At 38.9% G+C, this 15260-nt stretch overlaps 1 protein-coding gene across 2 annotated transcripts in view; it reads left to right on the forward strand.

Moving 5' to 3' along the window:
* Nucleotides 1-428: 428 nt before the first annotated feature.
* The window catches only part of adamtsl2 (ADAMTS-like 2), a 74071-nt gene continuing 59239 nt past the window's right edge, over nt 429-15260 (forward strand). Inside the window, exons 1-4 of one of the 2 annotated variants that reach the window (XM_073052248.1) lie at nt 429-928; nt 6370-6484; nt 9094-9236; nt 13831-13909. In XM_073052248.1, the coding sequence (XP_072908349.1) occupies nt 6371-6484; nt 9094-9236; nt 13831-13909 (336 nt within the window). In that variant the 5' untranslated portion in view covers nt 429-928; nt 6370. The remainder of the gene's footprint in view (nt 929-6369; nt 6485-9093; nt 9237-13830; nt 13910-15260) is intronic. The other variant, XM_073052249.1, reaches the window with a different exon arrangement.

Here is a 15260-nt window from a genome sequence, read left to right on the forward strand (position 1 = left end):
AAAAAGGGCAGTTAGCCAGTATAAAGAGAGGGTGTGTGATGATAGGGGCAGAGCCGATTGCTGGCCCAGCGATTTGTTGGTCAATGATGGGCAGCCGACTCGATGGGCTGAAGGCCCCATTTTCGAGCTGTCTCGCTCTGTAAATCACAAAGGGGGCTCGCCACCATTGTCTCACCAGCCGCAGGCACATTCTGTGCGTACAGAAAAAGCGGGCATGGGGCTGGGGTTCCTGCACCGTGCCCCGCCGCGGACCCTCGACGCCAGGCGGTCATTACGGCGGCTTCCCGAGGGGAGGCTCGTGCCTATCACGTGGCCCCGGTCGGAGGCGGGAGACAGGACCCGCGGCATCAGCAACGCACGCGCACCGGCGCGCTCGCACGGCAGGCGAGGCTGGACTTGGCGCAAGCGTACTACGGCCGGAGGCGGGCAAGCGGGTTGAGTGGGAGAGGCAGGGTACGCGGGTGTCAGGTATAAAAGGCTTGTCAAATGAACGGTGAGGACTATTCAAAGAGCTACGAGTGGAAGAGGCTCGGGGCATTTTGCGCAGGGTCCCGCCACGCAGTGCCGCTGAATGGTGAAGGGGTCGGGTGCTTCGGGCAGCGTGATCGTCGCGGCCAGCCGAAGCCAAGCGTGTCTCTGGCGGCACAGGCGGTTGGGCACGGGTAGTGTGCGTGGCTCCGGCGCTGGCATTAGGGGGGCAGGCAGTGGCAGCGCGCAGTGACCGGGAGCGGGAGATCTGCTATCGGGGAAGAAGCTCAGGCACCGGGCGGGGATCGGGAACTGAGGGGGGACAGGGCATCACCATCACTCAAGGATAGGGCTCTGGGAGCTAGGGTCAGGCGTTGTCATTAGGGATTGCGCTTTGGCAGCGCGCTGGTTTACAGTGTCATTTCGCTCTTGCTGATTTGGACATAAAGCTCGAATAAAGGTAGGTGTTACATTGAAATGCTCTGTAAGCTGAAACAATTTATATTTCGAATGATTCTCATTCCTAATTTTTGCAAGTAGCTCAGCCTATGTGTAAGTTTATGTAAATGCAAGTGCAGGAAATATTTATCAGGCCAGAGGACATTTCTAGCGGGAGAAAAACACTTAACATTTCGGATCAGTGGTCTTTCATGGACATGAATTGCTACTCTTTTTCCACAGATGAAGGGTCATTGACCTGTAATGTTAGCTCTCCACAGAGATGTCTTGAATGATGAGAATTTGCAGCATTTTCTGTTTTACTTCGAATTCCTCTATCTCTAACGCGTTGATTTGGGGATGTATTTGAGCATATGAAAGGAATGGCACGTTTTCTGTTCTCAAACATATATTTAAACAAACATATTACACCTTTAGAAAGCAACAAAATATACAGTAATTCATTATGATCATGTTAATATTTAGTTAATTTTAAGTGTTCTGGACAACTTCAGGTGTTAATGTAATTATTTAAGTGGGATTCAACACCCTTGGAAGCAATGTTATTAAAAGTTATTTTGGATAAGAGACTTCGATTTAATTTATGGATCATTTTTATTATTTATTTTCAGGATGTCTGAATTTAATAAATGGCAGGTGATTCTGTAGTGTTTAACCACCTGCACCTGAGCGCCAATAAGTCACAACTGTTCAATATAGAAATGTGTTCTTGGCAGATTTATTCCATTAATGCCCTAGTGCTGAGATGGAATAATGAAATCTGTTGATAATGAAACATCAGTATGGAACAGTTTGTAAAAAATGTTAAATATAATCCATTTGTACTGAAGGATACTTTTATAAAATCAACAGGAATATTTATTAGTGTGGAGCAAACAAGCTACACTTTTGCATTGATACATTAGCACAGGGTTGCTGTGGTAGAAGAAACCATATTAGAAGCATAGGCATCCTTTGTTTCTGGTGTAGGTGGACTCCTGCCACAACAAATGCAAGAAAAATCTGAATGAAATGGATGAAAACAGAAATGCTGTTATCATTAGGTCGGGCAGAACTAGGGAGAGAAAGAGGTAACTTTTAAAGTAGGTAACTTTTGTTAGAACTTGGCAAAGAGAGAGTAGTTTTAAATACGCAGATTAAAGGCGGGGGAATAAGTGGGAATGTTTATAAAAGGCTGAAAAGATTAAATGACAGAAAGCAAAAGAGAATGGCAATGAAACAAAAGTTTGGCCAAGTTGTATGTAAGACAGAATTATCTGGAAAGAAAATACTGTGGATGTTTGAAATTGGAAATAAAAACAAAACATGCTGATATGCATCGATCTGAAATCTGAACTGAATGTTAAGTTGGAAAAGCCGTCTGGCTGGAAAAACTTAATGCCGTCCCTTGAGGCTCATTGGAATAGTCGGCGAGGCCAAGGGCAGAAAGGTCTATGGAAGTGGAATGCAGAATTAAAGTTTCAAGAGAGAGAAGCTCAGGATAGGTGTGTGGACTAAATAGATGTGGGTGGCAAAGTAGTCAGCTCTTCTGTGTTTGTGTTTGCACTTCCCAATGTAAGAGGAAAATACATAACAAATAACAGATCAGTATATTAGATAAAGATGAAACCCACTGGAGATCTTGTAAAATCTTCAAAAAAAAACCAAAAATGATAGAAGCACTAGGCAAGTCAGACAGTTTCTGTAGAAGGTGAAACATTTGGATGTTTTCGAGAGGGGACCCTGCATTAGAACTGCAGGGAAAAAACCTGCAATAAAAACAAAAAACCTCCAATAAAAACAAGATTGCAGTAACAAAGTGGGCAGGTGAGGAAAGAAAGTGAAATGCCACTGATAGTGTGAGACCAAATATGGCAGCAAAGTAGCACTTAAGATCATTTTTTTCTGACTGTAACATGACAGTAAGGTTATAGTACATGCCCTTCAAGCCAGATTATATATAAATGTAATAGTCCAAACTTATGGCAAGCAGAAATGGCCAGATCTAATATGCACGGAAAGAACAAGTGTGTTACCTAAAGTTGGACAATTCACTGTTGTGTTCTTAAGCTAACAGGAGTCAGAGTGGGAGTGGGATGGTGAACTAAAACTTTAAAGTGTCAGGCAACTAGAAGCCTAGTGTCACTCCTGCCCTGCTACATTGTGAACGCTAATGACATACACTAGACTGGAAGAAATGTAAAGGACAAGTGCTGCATGTCATGTGGTTGAATAGAAAAGTGCCGTAACATGGAGTGGCAGGGGGCAGAACGACAGACCAAGGATTCATAGAAGGAGTGAATTGTTTGAAAATGCTGAAAGGTGTATACATCTGGTGATGGAATCTCATTTTAGCTGGAGGAAATTACAAAGAAAAATCTGTTGAATTTAGGGTGGAAGATAGGGATCAAGAAATCCAGGTTTATTCAGGAGAGAGTAGAATGTGTCAGAAATAGTTGAGATGTGTTCAAGGGCAATCCATAGCTCAGGAAAGAAAAAGACCATTCAGAAGCACCTGTCCAGAATATCTTGGCACTAGAGCAATTGCAACAGACACAGAAAAGCAAGGAGAATGGAATAATCTTTACACCAGTTGACATCTCCCTATTGTCTGTACATTTTGAATATGACAGAGTCACAAGGTCATATTAGTTTCCTAAATACTTTTAAGTGGCCTCCCAATGTGTGCTGACAGTTTATTCCCATGACAAAGTGATGTCTATTCATACAGCTTTTCTAGTAACATCAGAATTGATTACTCTTTATTGGTTACATTTGAAAACAGTATGGAGGCTGGTTCTTGTTTTATTAATGGGGACTCTGCTATAAATCTTGCGAAGAACTGTCAGGATCTTGCAGCTGTATCTGTTACTGCGAACCACCTTTACCTTTTCACATGTCCCCTGACCTGGCTAAAGTCAGTATATTAAATTGAATGAATGAGATATTAGTTGCTGTTTCACTGGAAAGTTTTCTTTAATTAGAATTTGTATTTCTGTAAAATACATAACATAGCTGGGTACCAAAATCTCTTATTACTGAAATACAAACAAACTAATGACCCAAGGTTTAAGGACAGTTAGGAAGTACCAATGTGAAGATGGAGTTGAAGCAAATAAAACCATGTACTTATCTTGCATAAGGACCATAAGACAAAAGAGCAGTATGAGGCCATTTGGCCCACTGAGACTGCTCCACGATTCAATCATGGCTGATCCTTAATTTTACCCCTCCTCAACCCCATTCCTCAGCCTTCTCTCCGTAACCTTTGATGCTGTTTCCAGTCAAGAACCTATTAATCTCTGCCTTAAATGCACCAACGATCTGGCCTCCATAGCTGCCTGTGGTAACAAATTACACAAATTCACCACCCTCTGGCTAAAGAAATTTCTCCATATGTCTGTTTTAAATGGACCCCCCTCTATCTTGAGGCTGTGCCCTCTGGTCCTAGACACCTCCCACCATGGGTAACAACCTTTCCACATCTGCTCTGTCTAGGTCTTTTAATATTCGAAAGGTTTCAATGAGGTTCCCCCCACCCTTCTAAATTCCAGCGAATACAGATAAAGAGCCATCAAACATTCCTCTTGTGATAACCCTTTTATTCCTGGAATCATCCTTGTGAACCGCCTCTGGACCCTCTCCAATGCCAGCACACCTTTTCTTAGATGGGGAGTCCAAAACTGTTCACAATTCTCAAGGTGCAGTCTCACCAGTGTGTTATAAAGCCTCAGCATTACATTCCTGCTCTTGTATTCAAGACCTCTTGAAATGAATGCTAACATTGCATTTGCCACAGGCTCGACCTGCAAGTTAACCTTTAGGGTGTTCTGCACAAGTACTCCCAGGTCCCTTTGCAACTCAGATTTTTGGATTTTCTCCCCATTTAGAAAATAGTCTGCACATTTTTTCTACTACCAAAGTGCATAAAATACTGATAACCACCATGCTGCTTGATTATTCGGATCATTCTAGTCTGAGAGTATCTTTTTTTTAACATTTAGCATTAGGTGGGAACAAACTTAGGTTGAGGGAATGATCTATGTAATGTTCTGATTATTAACAAATCCTCATCAAACTTGTTCAGTCAAGTTGTCATAAATGTGTCAAGGGCAATTTTGAAAAGGGCATAAGTAATAATATTGAAAATACAGATTTTAAAAAACTGAGGGAAACATCAAATTAAGCAATGCAATTATTCTTAATTTACACAGCCATTGTCACAAAAGGCATCAGGGGTATTGATGCACATTCTGTCTAGAGAACAGTGGAAGAGAGACAGTGCCTAGAAAGGAACAGATGGCATATTTCAGGCCGCTAACCTTTCATCAGGTTATTATAATCAGAATTCGGTTTAATATCACCAGTATACTCCTGTGCTGTACCCACTATAGCATTTGGTGATGCAGCCAGTCAGAATCCTCTCCACGGTGCATCTGTGGAAGTTTTCAAGTATTTTGGATGACAAACCAAATCTCCTTAAACTCCTAATGAAATATACCCACTGTCTTGCCTTCTTAGCTACATCAATATGCTGTAACCAGGTTAGGACCTCAGATACTGGCACCCAGGAACTTGAAATTGCTCACTCTCTCCACTTCTGATCTCTCTGAGAATTGGTTTGTGTTCCCTTGTCCTAACCTTTATTACCTGAAATGCTAACTATATATACATGCTAGCTGGCTGCTGATTACTTTCAGCATTTCCTGTTTTGTTTTATGTCAGACCTAGTAATCAGAATCAGGTTTAATATCACTGACATATAATCAGTGACCACTTTATTATATTCATGGTCTTCTGCTACTGTATCCCATTCACTTCAAGGTTTGACATGTGTGTTCAGCGATGCTCTCTGCACGTGGATATTGTAACACATGGCTACTTGAGTTACTCTTGACTTCCAGTCAGCTTGACCCAGTCTGGCCGTTCTCCTCTGATCTTTTCCCATTAACAAGGCCCATAGAACTGTTGCTCACTGTATGTTTTTTGATTCTGCACCATTATCTGTAAACTCTAGAGACTGAAATACTCAAACCACCAATGGTTACATGATCACATTTTGTTTCCATTCTGATGTTTGGTCTGAACAACAACTAAACCCCTTGACCATGTCTCTGTGCTTTTATGTATTGAGTTGCTACCACATGATTGACTGATTAGATATTTGCATTACTGAGCAGGTGCATGTGTGAATCTAATAAAGGGGCCATTGAATATGTTGTGAAATCTGTTGCTTAATGTGATGATGAGGTGGTTAGCTATTGCTTAATGTGATCCTTCTGTAATTCGGCATTTTCACTAATCCGGCACTCCACAGGTCCCAATGGTGCCAGATTAGTGAAGGTCGACCTGTGCAATAAGTTGTGTATTCTATCTGCAGTTTTTATTTGTTCCTTGTTTAATGTTATTTCCCTTCACCTTGTTAGCAAATGCATTAAAAATTCTATGTCCACTTTCTTGCAGTATGAAGCTCTTAAAATGCAATTCCAAATGTACTTGTTGGTGTGCAATATTCTCTACATACTGTCTGATTGGTGCTGCATTATTTATTGAAAATATTGCTGCTCTAGGAATTCAAGTAAGTAACATGCTTTCTATAGTCCTTTGCAGTATGGGCTACTATTATTTAATTCTTTTTAACCCATTTGGGCAAAATTGCTCAACATGACCAAAACAACAGCTGTTGTCCATGTGAAAGTACTTAGTAGTATAGCTGGTGACTGATCTGTGTTGTTTAAAGCAGTTTTGGTTGTTACGTTGCTTACCAGATTGTATAAATGTGATCTGTAATAATTGTAATGTGTTGATTATTTTTCTTTGAAACAAAATATATTTGTTTTATTGCCCTTAAAACAGGATACCAGTTTTTCCTGACTAGTGTTGAAATTCTTGTGAAAATCCCCTTTCTTCAACAATTGTTTGGATTCATGATCTGGAGCATAGGGAATTTAAAAAATCTATGTATTTTGTAGTATAATATAGGAATTTGAAAGTGTGCATTTTCAGTGGAAGAAGCTTTTATTGTATTGCATTCTTCTATTGCTCTTGTACAAGTTTTGAAGCTGTAAGTGGCCCACTGATAGTGCCAGAACACATCCCTGGAGACAATATTACATTTTACCTGCCAAGATACTCTAACTTATGGCCTGTGCAGGTCACAGCAGTTTACTATTTTGGGCTCAAACAAATTCTGGCAAATGTAACATTTAACTATGAGTCTGAAAGTTTTTTGAAACCAATATTTGTATAGGGTTTGTCTACAATTATAAAGAGAACTATTTAAGTGTCTGCTGGAAATAAAACAATTTTGCATCCATCCTGGGAACATTGCCTAAACCCTGCTGTGCACTGCAGGGCAAGGCATAGTGATGTTTCTGTTGATCTGTTCAAACTAATGTTTAAACAATTTTTACTACTTAATTTAATGCAATTCAGACACAGTCGTCTAGACAAGTAATCTTACTGACCTTTGTGAGTTTAATGTATTATACTTTTGCATAACAGTAATGCCATTCACAGATGAGTATTGAAGGGCAAGGAAATAAAGTATTTTCTCTTCAGAGTATTCACCTCATCTTGAAAAAATATAGTACGAAATGCTAATTACTTTATAACTATGAAATAAGGTAAACGGATGTGTGTATTCTTGATCTCTCAATGATGGTGGAGTGGTAGGTTATCTTCATATCTCCTGAAAAGGAAAAAAAATGCCCATACTAATAGTGAGAAACAAACAGATCTGCATATGTTTGGTTTGCTAAACACTGTACAAAAAGCTATGTTGGTAACTGCCTTTATCAGGTACTTGCCCATGTAAAAGTTGTGATCTCAGATCATCCAAAAATGTTATATCCCTAGAAGGAAAAGATAACCTGATCACATGACTGTGTTTCCATTAAGGGTAATAGTGAAGTAAGATATGACAACAAACCTGCTGAGTGCATAAAAGTAGAAATGAGATATTTTTAAGATCTTTGAATGGAGTTCTTGATGATTCTGCAAAAGAGGAAATAGAAGCAGTTTTTGGCATTCACCATTTGATTTTGTCACTTTTACAATAGATCCCTCTAGTTTAGCCAAGTACCCCAATCTTTGTCCCTATACTTGCTGGTATCTGTTGAGCTTTGCAGGTACATTAAAAAGTGTGGCTAGACAATGGAAGACGAGGTAAAATACTTTAGCCAATTGTTTTAGCGTACTGAGAGGAGGCAAGAACAGAAAAAAATGCAATTATCAATGATTTTGACCACTAGAGTCTCAGTACTAGAGTAGACAGAAGTCAAAGCAAAAAAAAGTGAGAAGTGATTCTAGAACTGAGTAAAAATAATTTATTCACAGTCTTAATGAAAAAAGGTTACCTGAAGGAGCATGAAATGAGCTAAGGTTTTGGATTTAAGCTTTGAGGAGAAGGAAGAGGAGATGAATCCAAAAGTGAGAAAGTTTAACCCAGGATTTCAGCTGAGTGCATTTTTCTGTAACTAAAATCAGGAAAGCAACTTTGGTATAAAATATATTCTTGCTGATGAAGAACATATCGGCCAAGTGATCCTGTGTATCAAACAAATAAATAATCAGCTTATACGACTAGATTTTTTTAAAAACTAGCATCTTTCTCGCTTTGTAATAACAAATTTCATTGAATGGAAGTAACTCAGTACGTTATCATTGCACACCAACCAGACAGCTTTTAAAAAAAAGGTGTCTTGAGACTATTCACATTGGAATAATGTCATTTTGATTAGTTACATTTATTAGGTCATGGCATAAAGCACTTTTACTGAGAAAGAGCCATACATTAATGGGTATGATTGAATGTTCTGGGATGACTTTTTTGTTCTTCTGGCTTTCCATAGTTCTTGGGTTTTCAAACTGGGGAAAAGGGGATAAGTTAGTAGTAAAGGTAGACGGTGAAGCTATTATGGAAGAATTTTTATTCAATGTTTATAATTATATAAACTGACACTTAAGGTTTCCCTTGTACCTATAGAGAGATGTGCAGGATCTAATCTAAATGTAATCCAAAACAATTTTCGTTATCTTATTGTGGCACAATGTTGCTTGTGAGGAAATTATTTGCATTCAGCTAATAACAAATCTTCAAATGTGTTTTTATATAGTGTTCATCAATATAAACTCTAGTAAACAAAACTGTCACAAAATAAATATAATTTCTCTTATTTCTTTTAGCCAGTAGCTCAGCCATACAATAGTCTAGAAGAAGGTCTGGATAATACTGCCTACTGGTGGGGTGAATGGGCTAAATGGACAGGATGCACTCGGACCTGTGGGGGAGGCATCAAGACACAAGAAAGGCACTGTTTGAAGCAAAGGTGAAAAACAGACGTGTACAAAGTTTTTTTTTCTTTAGACTTGGCAAAAATGACATCTGCTCTTTTTATTATATAAAACAAGTATCTAAAAACAAAATATTATAACTGATTTGTAGAAATATTTTGCATTGTATGTTATTTATATTTCAAAGATTTGGTGCTAGTTCTCTGATAGAATAACTTATGTTATTGGTAGAAGAGCACTAAATGAAATGAAATGAAAGGATAGTTTAGAGTAGTTCATGCCTCCTCCTGAAAGTTTAACCATTTCATAAGTACATTTTGAGCAACATTATAATATTAAATACATCCATGGTAATATAATACACTACCTTAGATTACTAGAATGCTCTACCTTAATCAGTTTTAGGATCCAACAGTCAATTTCAGTGCATACAAATGATTTCATAACCCCCACCCCCCACCGAAGGCATTGTCAACACAAATAATCTTTTTTTATTCCAAGAAAAATTGTTTTTGCTTTCACAAATGTATATCTCAATATTTAAGTTTGTTGTTGCTTTTCATCTAATCTATCTTTTCTCCTATTATATTTCCCTTTCCAAATTAGTTTCTCAGTATCATTGATACAAATCATCAGATGTTTTCTTGTTCCTTGTCCTTTGAAAGACCTATAGAAACGTAGAAAACCTACAGCACAATACAGGCCCTTCAGCCCACAGTTTGTGCTGAACATGTCCCTACCTTAGAAACTACTAGGCTAACCTATATAGCCCTCTATTTTTCTAAGCTCCATGTACCTATCCAAAAGTCTCTTAAAAGACCCTATCGTATCTGCCTCCACCACCATTGCCAGCAGTCCATTCCACGCACTCACCACTCTGAGTAAAAAAACTTACCCCTGACATCTCCTCTGTACCTACTCCCCAGCACCTTAAACCTGTGTCCTCTTGTAGCAACCATTTCAGCCCTGGGGAAAAAGCCTCTGACTATCCACACGATCAATGCCTCTCATCATCTTATACAGCTCTATCAGGTCACCTCTCATCCTCCGTCACTCCAAGAAGAAAAGGCCAAGTTCACTCAACCTATTCTCATAAGGCATGCTCCCCAATCCAGGCAACATCCTTTTTAAATCTCCTCTGCAGCCTTTCTATGGCTTCCACATCCTTCCTGTAGTGAGGCGACCAGAACTGAGCACAGTACTCCAAGTGGGGTGTGGCCAGGGTCCTATATAGCTGCAACATTACCTCTCAGCTCCTAAATTCAATTCCACGATTGATGAAGGCCATTGCACTGTATGCCTTCTTAACCACAGAGTCAACCTGCGCAGCTGCTTTGTGAATCCTATGGACTCCGACCCCAAGATCCCTCTGATCCTCCACACTGTCAAGAGTCTTACCATTAATACTATATTCTGCCATCATATTTGACCTACCAATATGAACCACCACACTTATCTGGATTGAACGCCATCTGCCACTTCTCAGCCCAATTTTGCATCCTATCAATGTCCTGCTGTAACTTCTGACCGCCCTCCACAGTATCCACAACACCTCCAACCTTTGTGTCATCAGCAAACTTACTAACCCATCCCTCCACTTCATCATCTAGGTCATTTATAAAAATCATGAAGAGTAAGGGTCCCAGAACAGATCTCTGAGGCACTCCACTGGTGACCGACCTCCATGCAGAATATGACCCATATACAACCACCCTGCCTTCTGTGGGCAAGCCAGTTCTGGATCCATAAAGCAATGTCCCCTTGGATCCCATGCCTCCTTGCTTTCTCAATAAGCCTTGCATGGGGTACCTTATCAAATGCCTTGCTGTAATCCATATACACTACATCTACTGCTCTTTCTTCATCAATATGTTTAGTCACATCCTCAAAAAATTCAATCAGGCTCGTAAGGCACGACCTGCCCTTGATAAAACCATGCTGACTATTCCTAATCATATTATACCTCCCCAAATGTTTATAAATCCTGCCACACAGGATCTTCATCAACTTACCAACCATTGGTCTATAATTTCCTGGGCTATTTCTACTCCCTTTCTTGAATAAAGCAACAACATCCACAACCCTCCAATCCTCCAGAACCTCTCCTGTCCCCATTGATGATGCAAAGATCATCACCAGAGGCTCAGCAATCTCCTCTCTTGCCTCCCACAGTAGCCTGGAGTACATCTCATCTGGTCCCGGTGATTAATCCAACTTGATGCTTTCCAAAAACTCTAGCACATCCTCTTTCTTAATATCTACATGCTCAAGCTTTTTAGTCTGCTGCAAGTCATGCTCAAGCTTTACAGTCTGCAAGTCATCACTACAATCACCAAGATCCTTTTCCATAGTGAATACTGAAGTAAAGTATTCATTAAGTACCTCTGCTATTTCCTCTGGTTCCATACACATTTTCCCACTGTCACACTTGACAGGTCCTATTTTTTTCATGCGTACTCCTCTTGCTCGTCACATAATTGTAGAATGCCTTGGAGTTTTCCTTAATCCTGCCCACCAAGACCTTCTCATGGCCCCTTCTGGCTCTCCTAATTTCCTTCTTAAACTCCTTCCTATTAGTGTTATAATCTTCTAGTTCTCTAACATTACCTAGCTCTCTGAACCTTTTGTAAGCTTTTCTTTTCTTCTTGACTAGATTTATTACCTATGTAACTCATTCCACTTCCCTTCTGTTTTCCCCATAGTCTTGTAGTACCTTTATAAAAAATCATTTTGCTCTTTTTTCCACCTAATTAAATACAGCTTTTGCCTTTACAAAAGGAGTCTGGAACCTAGAATCACAGAATTAACAACTCAAAGACCTTGTAGTTCAGGAATGCAAATTGACATCTCACATTGGTAGCTATGGGATTTAAATATCATTAGTGGTCTAAAATCTAATGATACTGCTTTTTAAAAAATGACTAAGAATCTGAAGTGTCATAAAATTCATTTAGTTCAATTATGTTGCTAGAAGTGTTAGGATTTTTGGATTCTGTTGTTTCTGATCCAAGGTTCTTTCAGAATTTGGGAGATGAACATTTTATTAAGAGTTGATAAAACAGAGGAAAGTTGGAACAGACAGTGATAGGGGTCTACCAGTGAAGAGAGGCCTAAGATTAAGGTGGTGTCTAGCATTGAAAAGCTAGGTTTATATTACAGATAAGGGAAAAATTACATTCAAGTCTTTAGATAAGAAATGACCAATTTAAAAAGCTATTATTCAATATTGCAGTACCAAGTTAACAATTGAGAAAATGCGTACTCGAATAATGCAGAACAAGGAAACTTCAAGCATTCCAGAATTATACTTTAAGTCACTGCAGGTTTATTAAGCTATGTCTTGCATATATGAACTACCGTACTTAAAAATCAAGCAGATCATTAATTGTTAAATTACAAAGAAAATAACAAATGAACAGCCTAATCTAAGAATTAACCAGTTGGATCAAACAGGATAGAGCTACCTCTAATGGGTGAATAAACTGGTCAACTTCCCTATAAATAAAAAAACATAAAATTTTTGAGCCAAGAGTAAATTAGAACCTTTAAAACAATGAAACATTGATAGAGTAGATACAGTCCCAGTGTGTCCACTTAAGATCATAGAAAATTTACGACAAAGAAGGCCATTTGGTTTATTTTTTTCCCTTAATAGAGCTATCAAACCTAATCTCACTTTCTGGCATTTAATCCATAGCTCCATAGGTGACAACTCCTGTTGCAGTTTTGCTTCTATCACAGCTTCAGACACTGAATTCCAGTTCATTAATCGGTGGAAAAAATTATATTTAATTCTTCTTCCACTTTAAATCTATACCTCTATTTTCTAAGCACCAGATGACTGAAATAAGCCCTTCCTGTTCACTGTCTAGGTTCGCCATAATTTTATAGAGCCAATTAAGACTTCACTCACCTTCCTCTATCCAAATAAAGCTACCCTATCTTAGCCAGTCTTGCCTCTCAGCTAAAGTTTTCCAGTTCAGGCAACATCTTGTGAAAAGGGGGAAGCTAGAAGCTCTTAATGTAAAATACTTAAACAGCAAAATAAAGTCAAATGGGGAATTCAAAATAAAGTTAATTAGGCAGAGTGGGTGGTATTGTGTAGTTCAACTCCTAATGATACAGTAAATAGTATGGATGCATTTAAGGACAAGCTGGGTAAACAGCTTCTTATCCAGAGAATTGGAGAAGGGAATAAGGCATTTTGGTTACAGACTACCATGATGCATAGATGTTAATTGGCAGATTAGCTTTGTTCTTTGTGCTTTCCATGTAAAGTGGTAACTTCTATGAAAATGATTTTGTAGTAAGTGCAAATTATGCACTTGTGTTATCTTTCTGTAAATTTAATGAATATTTCTTCAGTTTACTTGGAGAGAGATTTTGATACAATTGCAACAGAAGTACAATAACAACCTGACTACAAAATGGACTATTTTTTCTGAGCAGCACACACAACCTTTTCTCAGCCTGAAACGTCGACTGTTTACTCCTTTCCATAGATTCTGCCTGCTCTGCTGAGTTCCTCCAGCATTTTGTGTGCGTGTTGCTCAATTATAAATTCACCTGGAAAACAGCATCTACAGATTTTCTTTTGTGTTAATATTTTTTTCTGCATGGTTTATGTAGCAGAAGAATAGCAGTGATGACAACTGATAACCAGACCTGTACAGGCACTTCTAAAAGATATCAGCTGTGCAACCTGCAGGTCAGTAAAACCATCTACTTGTAATATAACTTGGGTATTGGGATAAAAACAAACTACATGAAAACACTTCTAGGTGGAAGTGCAATACATAAAAACAGCTGCGGGTTGGAAGTATTCTGCACAGGGGACTGACTGTTTTTGAGAATGTGAAAAGAGCAACAGACAGAAAAGAGGAGAAATTTATTTTGGCAGTATTAAATATTTTGTCCCTTATTTTCTTGCCAATGTGCATCCTCTGTGGATTCCACAAAACTGAATATCAAATATGGTGAATGAGAGGTAGCCAATGATTCCACTTGTTTAGCATTTGATCCCAATGTCTGGTAGTGCACTTGTCATTATTGTTGATCCTCCGATTACATAGAAAGAACAATGACCGAAAGGTGTTAGTTGGGGTCCGTAGTTGGCACTGTAAAACAATGTTTAGGAACATGCCACACAATAATTGATGATTACTTATAGTGTCCTAAATAGAGAATAAAAATGATAATAAGAAATGGAAGTATACAATGTCTGAGAAGTTACACAAGAACAGTGGTTAGAATTGCACCAGAATGGGCAAAGGAAATCAAGTACAGTGGAAAGCAATCAGCAGATTGGTTAAGGGTTCTCTTTAAATTTCAATATTTGTTTTGTATTCACTGACAATTTCTGTGCCTCGTCTATCAAATTGGGAACACAATTTCTGTGCCTCGTCTATCAAAATCTTACAGAATTTTTTAAAAACTTGGGCTTTTTATTCCTTTCAGGGGAAAGGAACTCTCTCATTCATCCTTCCTGACAGGTATATCCTTGTACACTCATGTAAAAAATCCCAAGGTATCAGCAGTTTCTGAAATCTGCCACCTGCCTGCCACCAGTTGGTTACTTGGATTACTTTCTTCCCCATTCTGATGTTTGGTCTGAACAGCAAATAAACCCCTTGACCATGTCTGCATGCTTTTATGCATTGAGATGTTGCCACATGACTGGCTAATTAGATGTTTGCATTTCTGAGCAGGTTGCACAGTTGTGCCTAATAATGTGGCTGCTGAGTTTATTTAGAATCTCATGAATGTCACTGAGGACATTACTGGAAGTGATTTCTGTGGCCATCTCCCATTTCATATCAACTCATGGTGTAAGCCTAGAACTCTTAGCAGTGAAACCATCTCTCCTGTTACTTAATCAACTAAGACAGAGGTCAGAAGTTGTAAAGTAGGGGCACCCTCACTCTTATACAGGACTTCCACAGAATCTCTGACATATGTTGTGAAATTTGTTTTGTTGCAGCAGCACAGTGCAAGACATAAAATTTACTGCAAGTTACAATAATAAATTAACAGTGCAAAAATGAATAGGGAGTTAGTTT

This window comes from Hemitrygon akajei, chromosome 7, assembly GCF_048418815.1.
Source record: "Hemitrygon akajei chromosome 7, sHemAka1.3, whole genome shotgun sequence".
NCBI lineage: Eukaryota > Metazoa > Chordata > Chondrichthyes > Myliobatiformes > Dasyatidae > Hemitrygon > Hemitrygon akajei.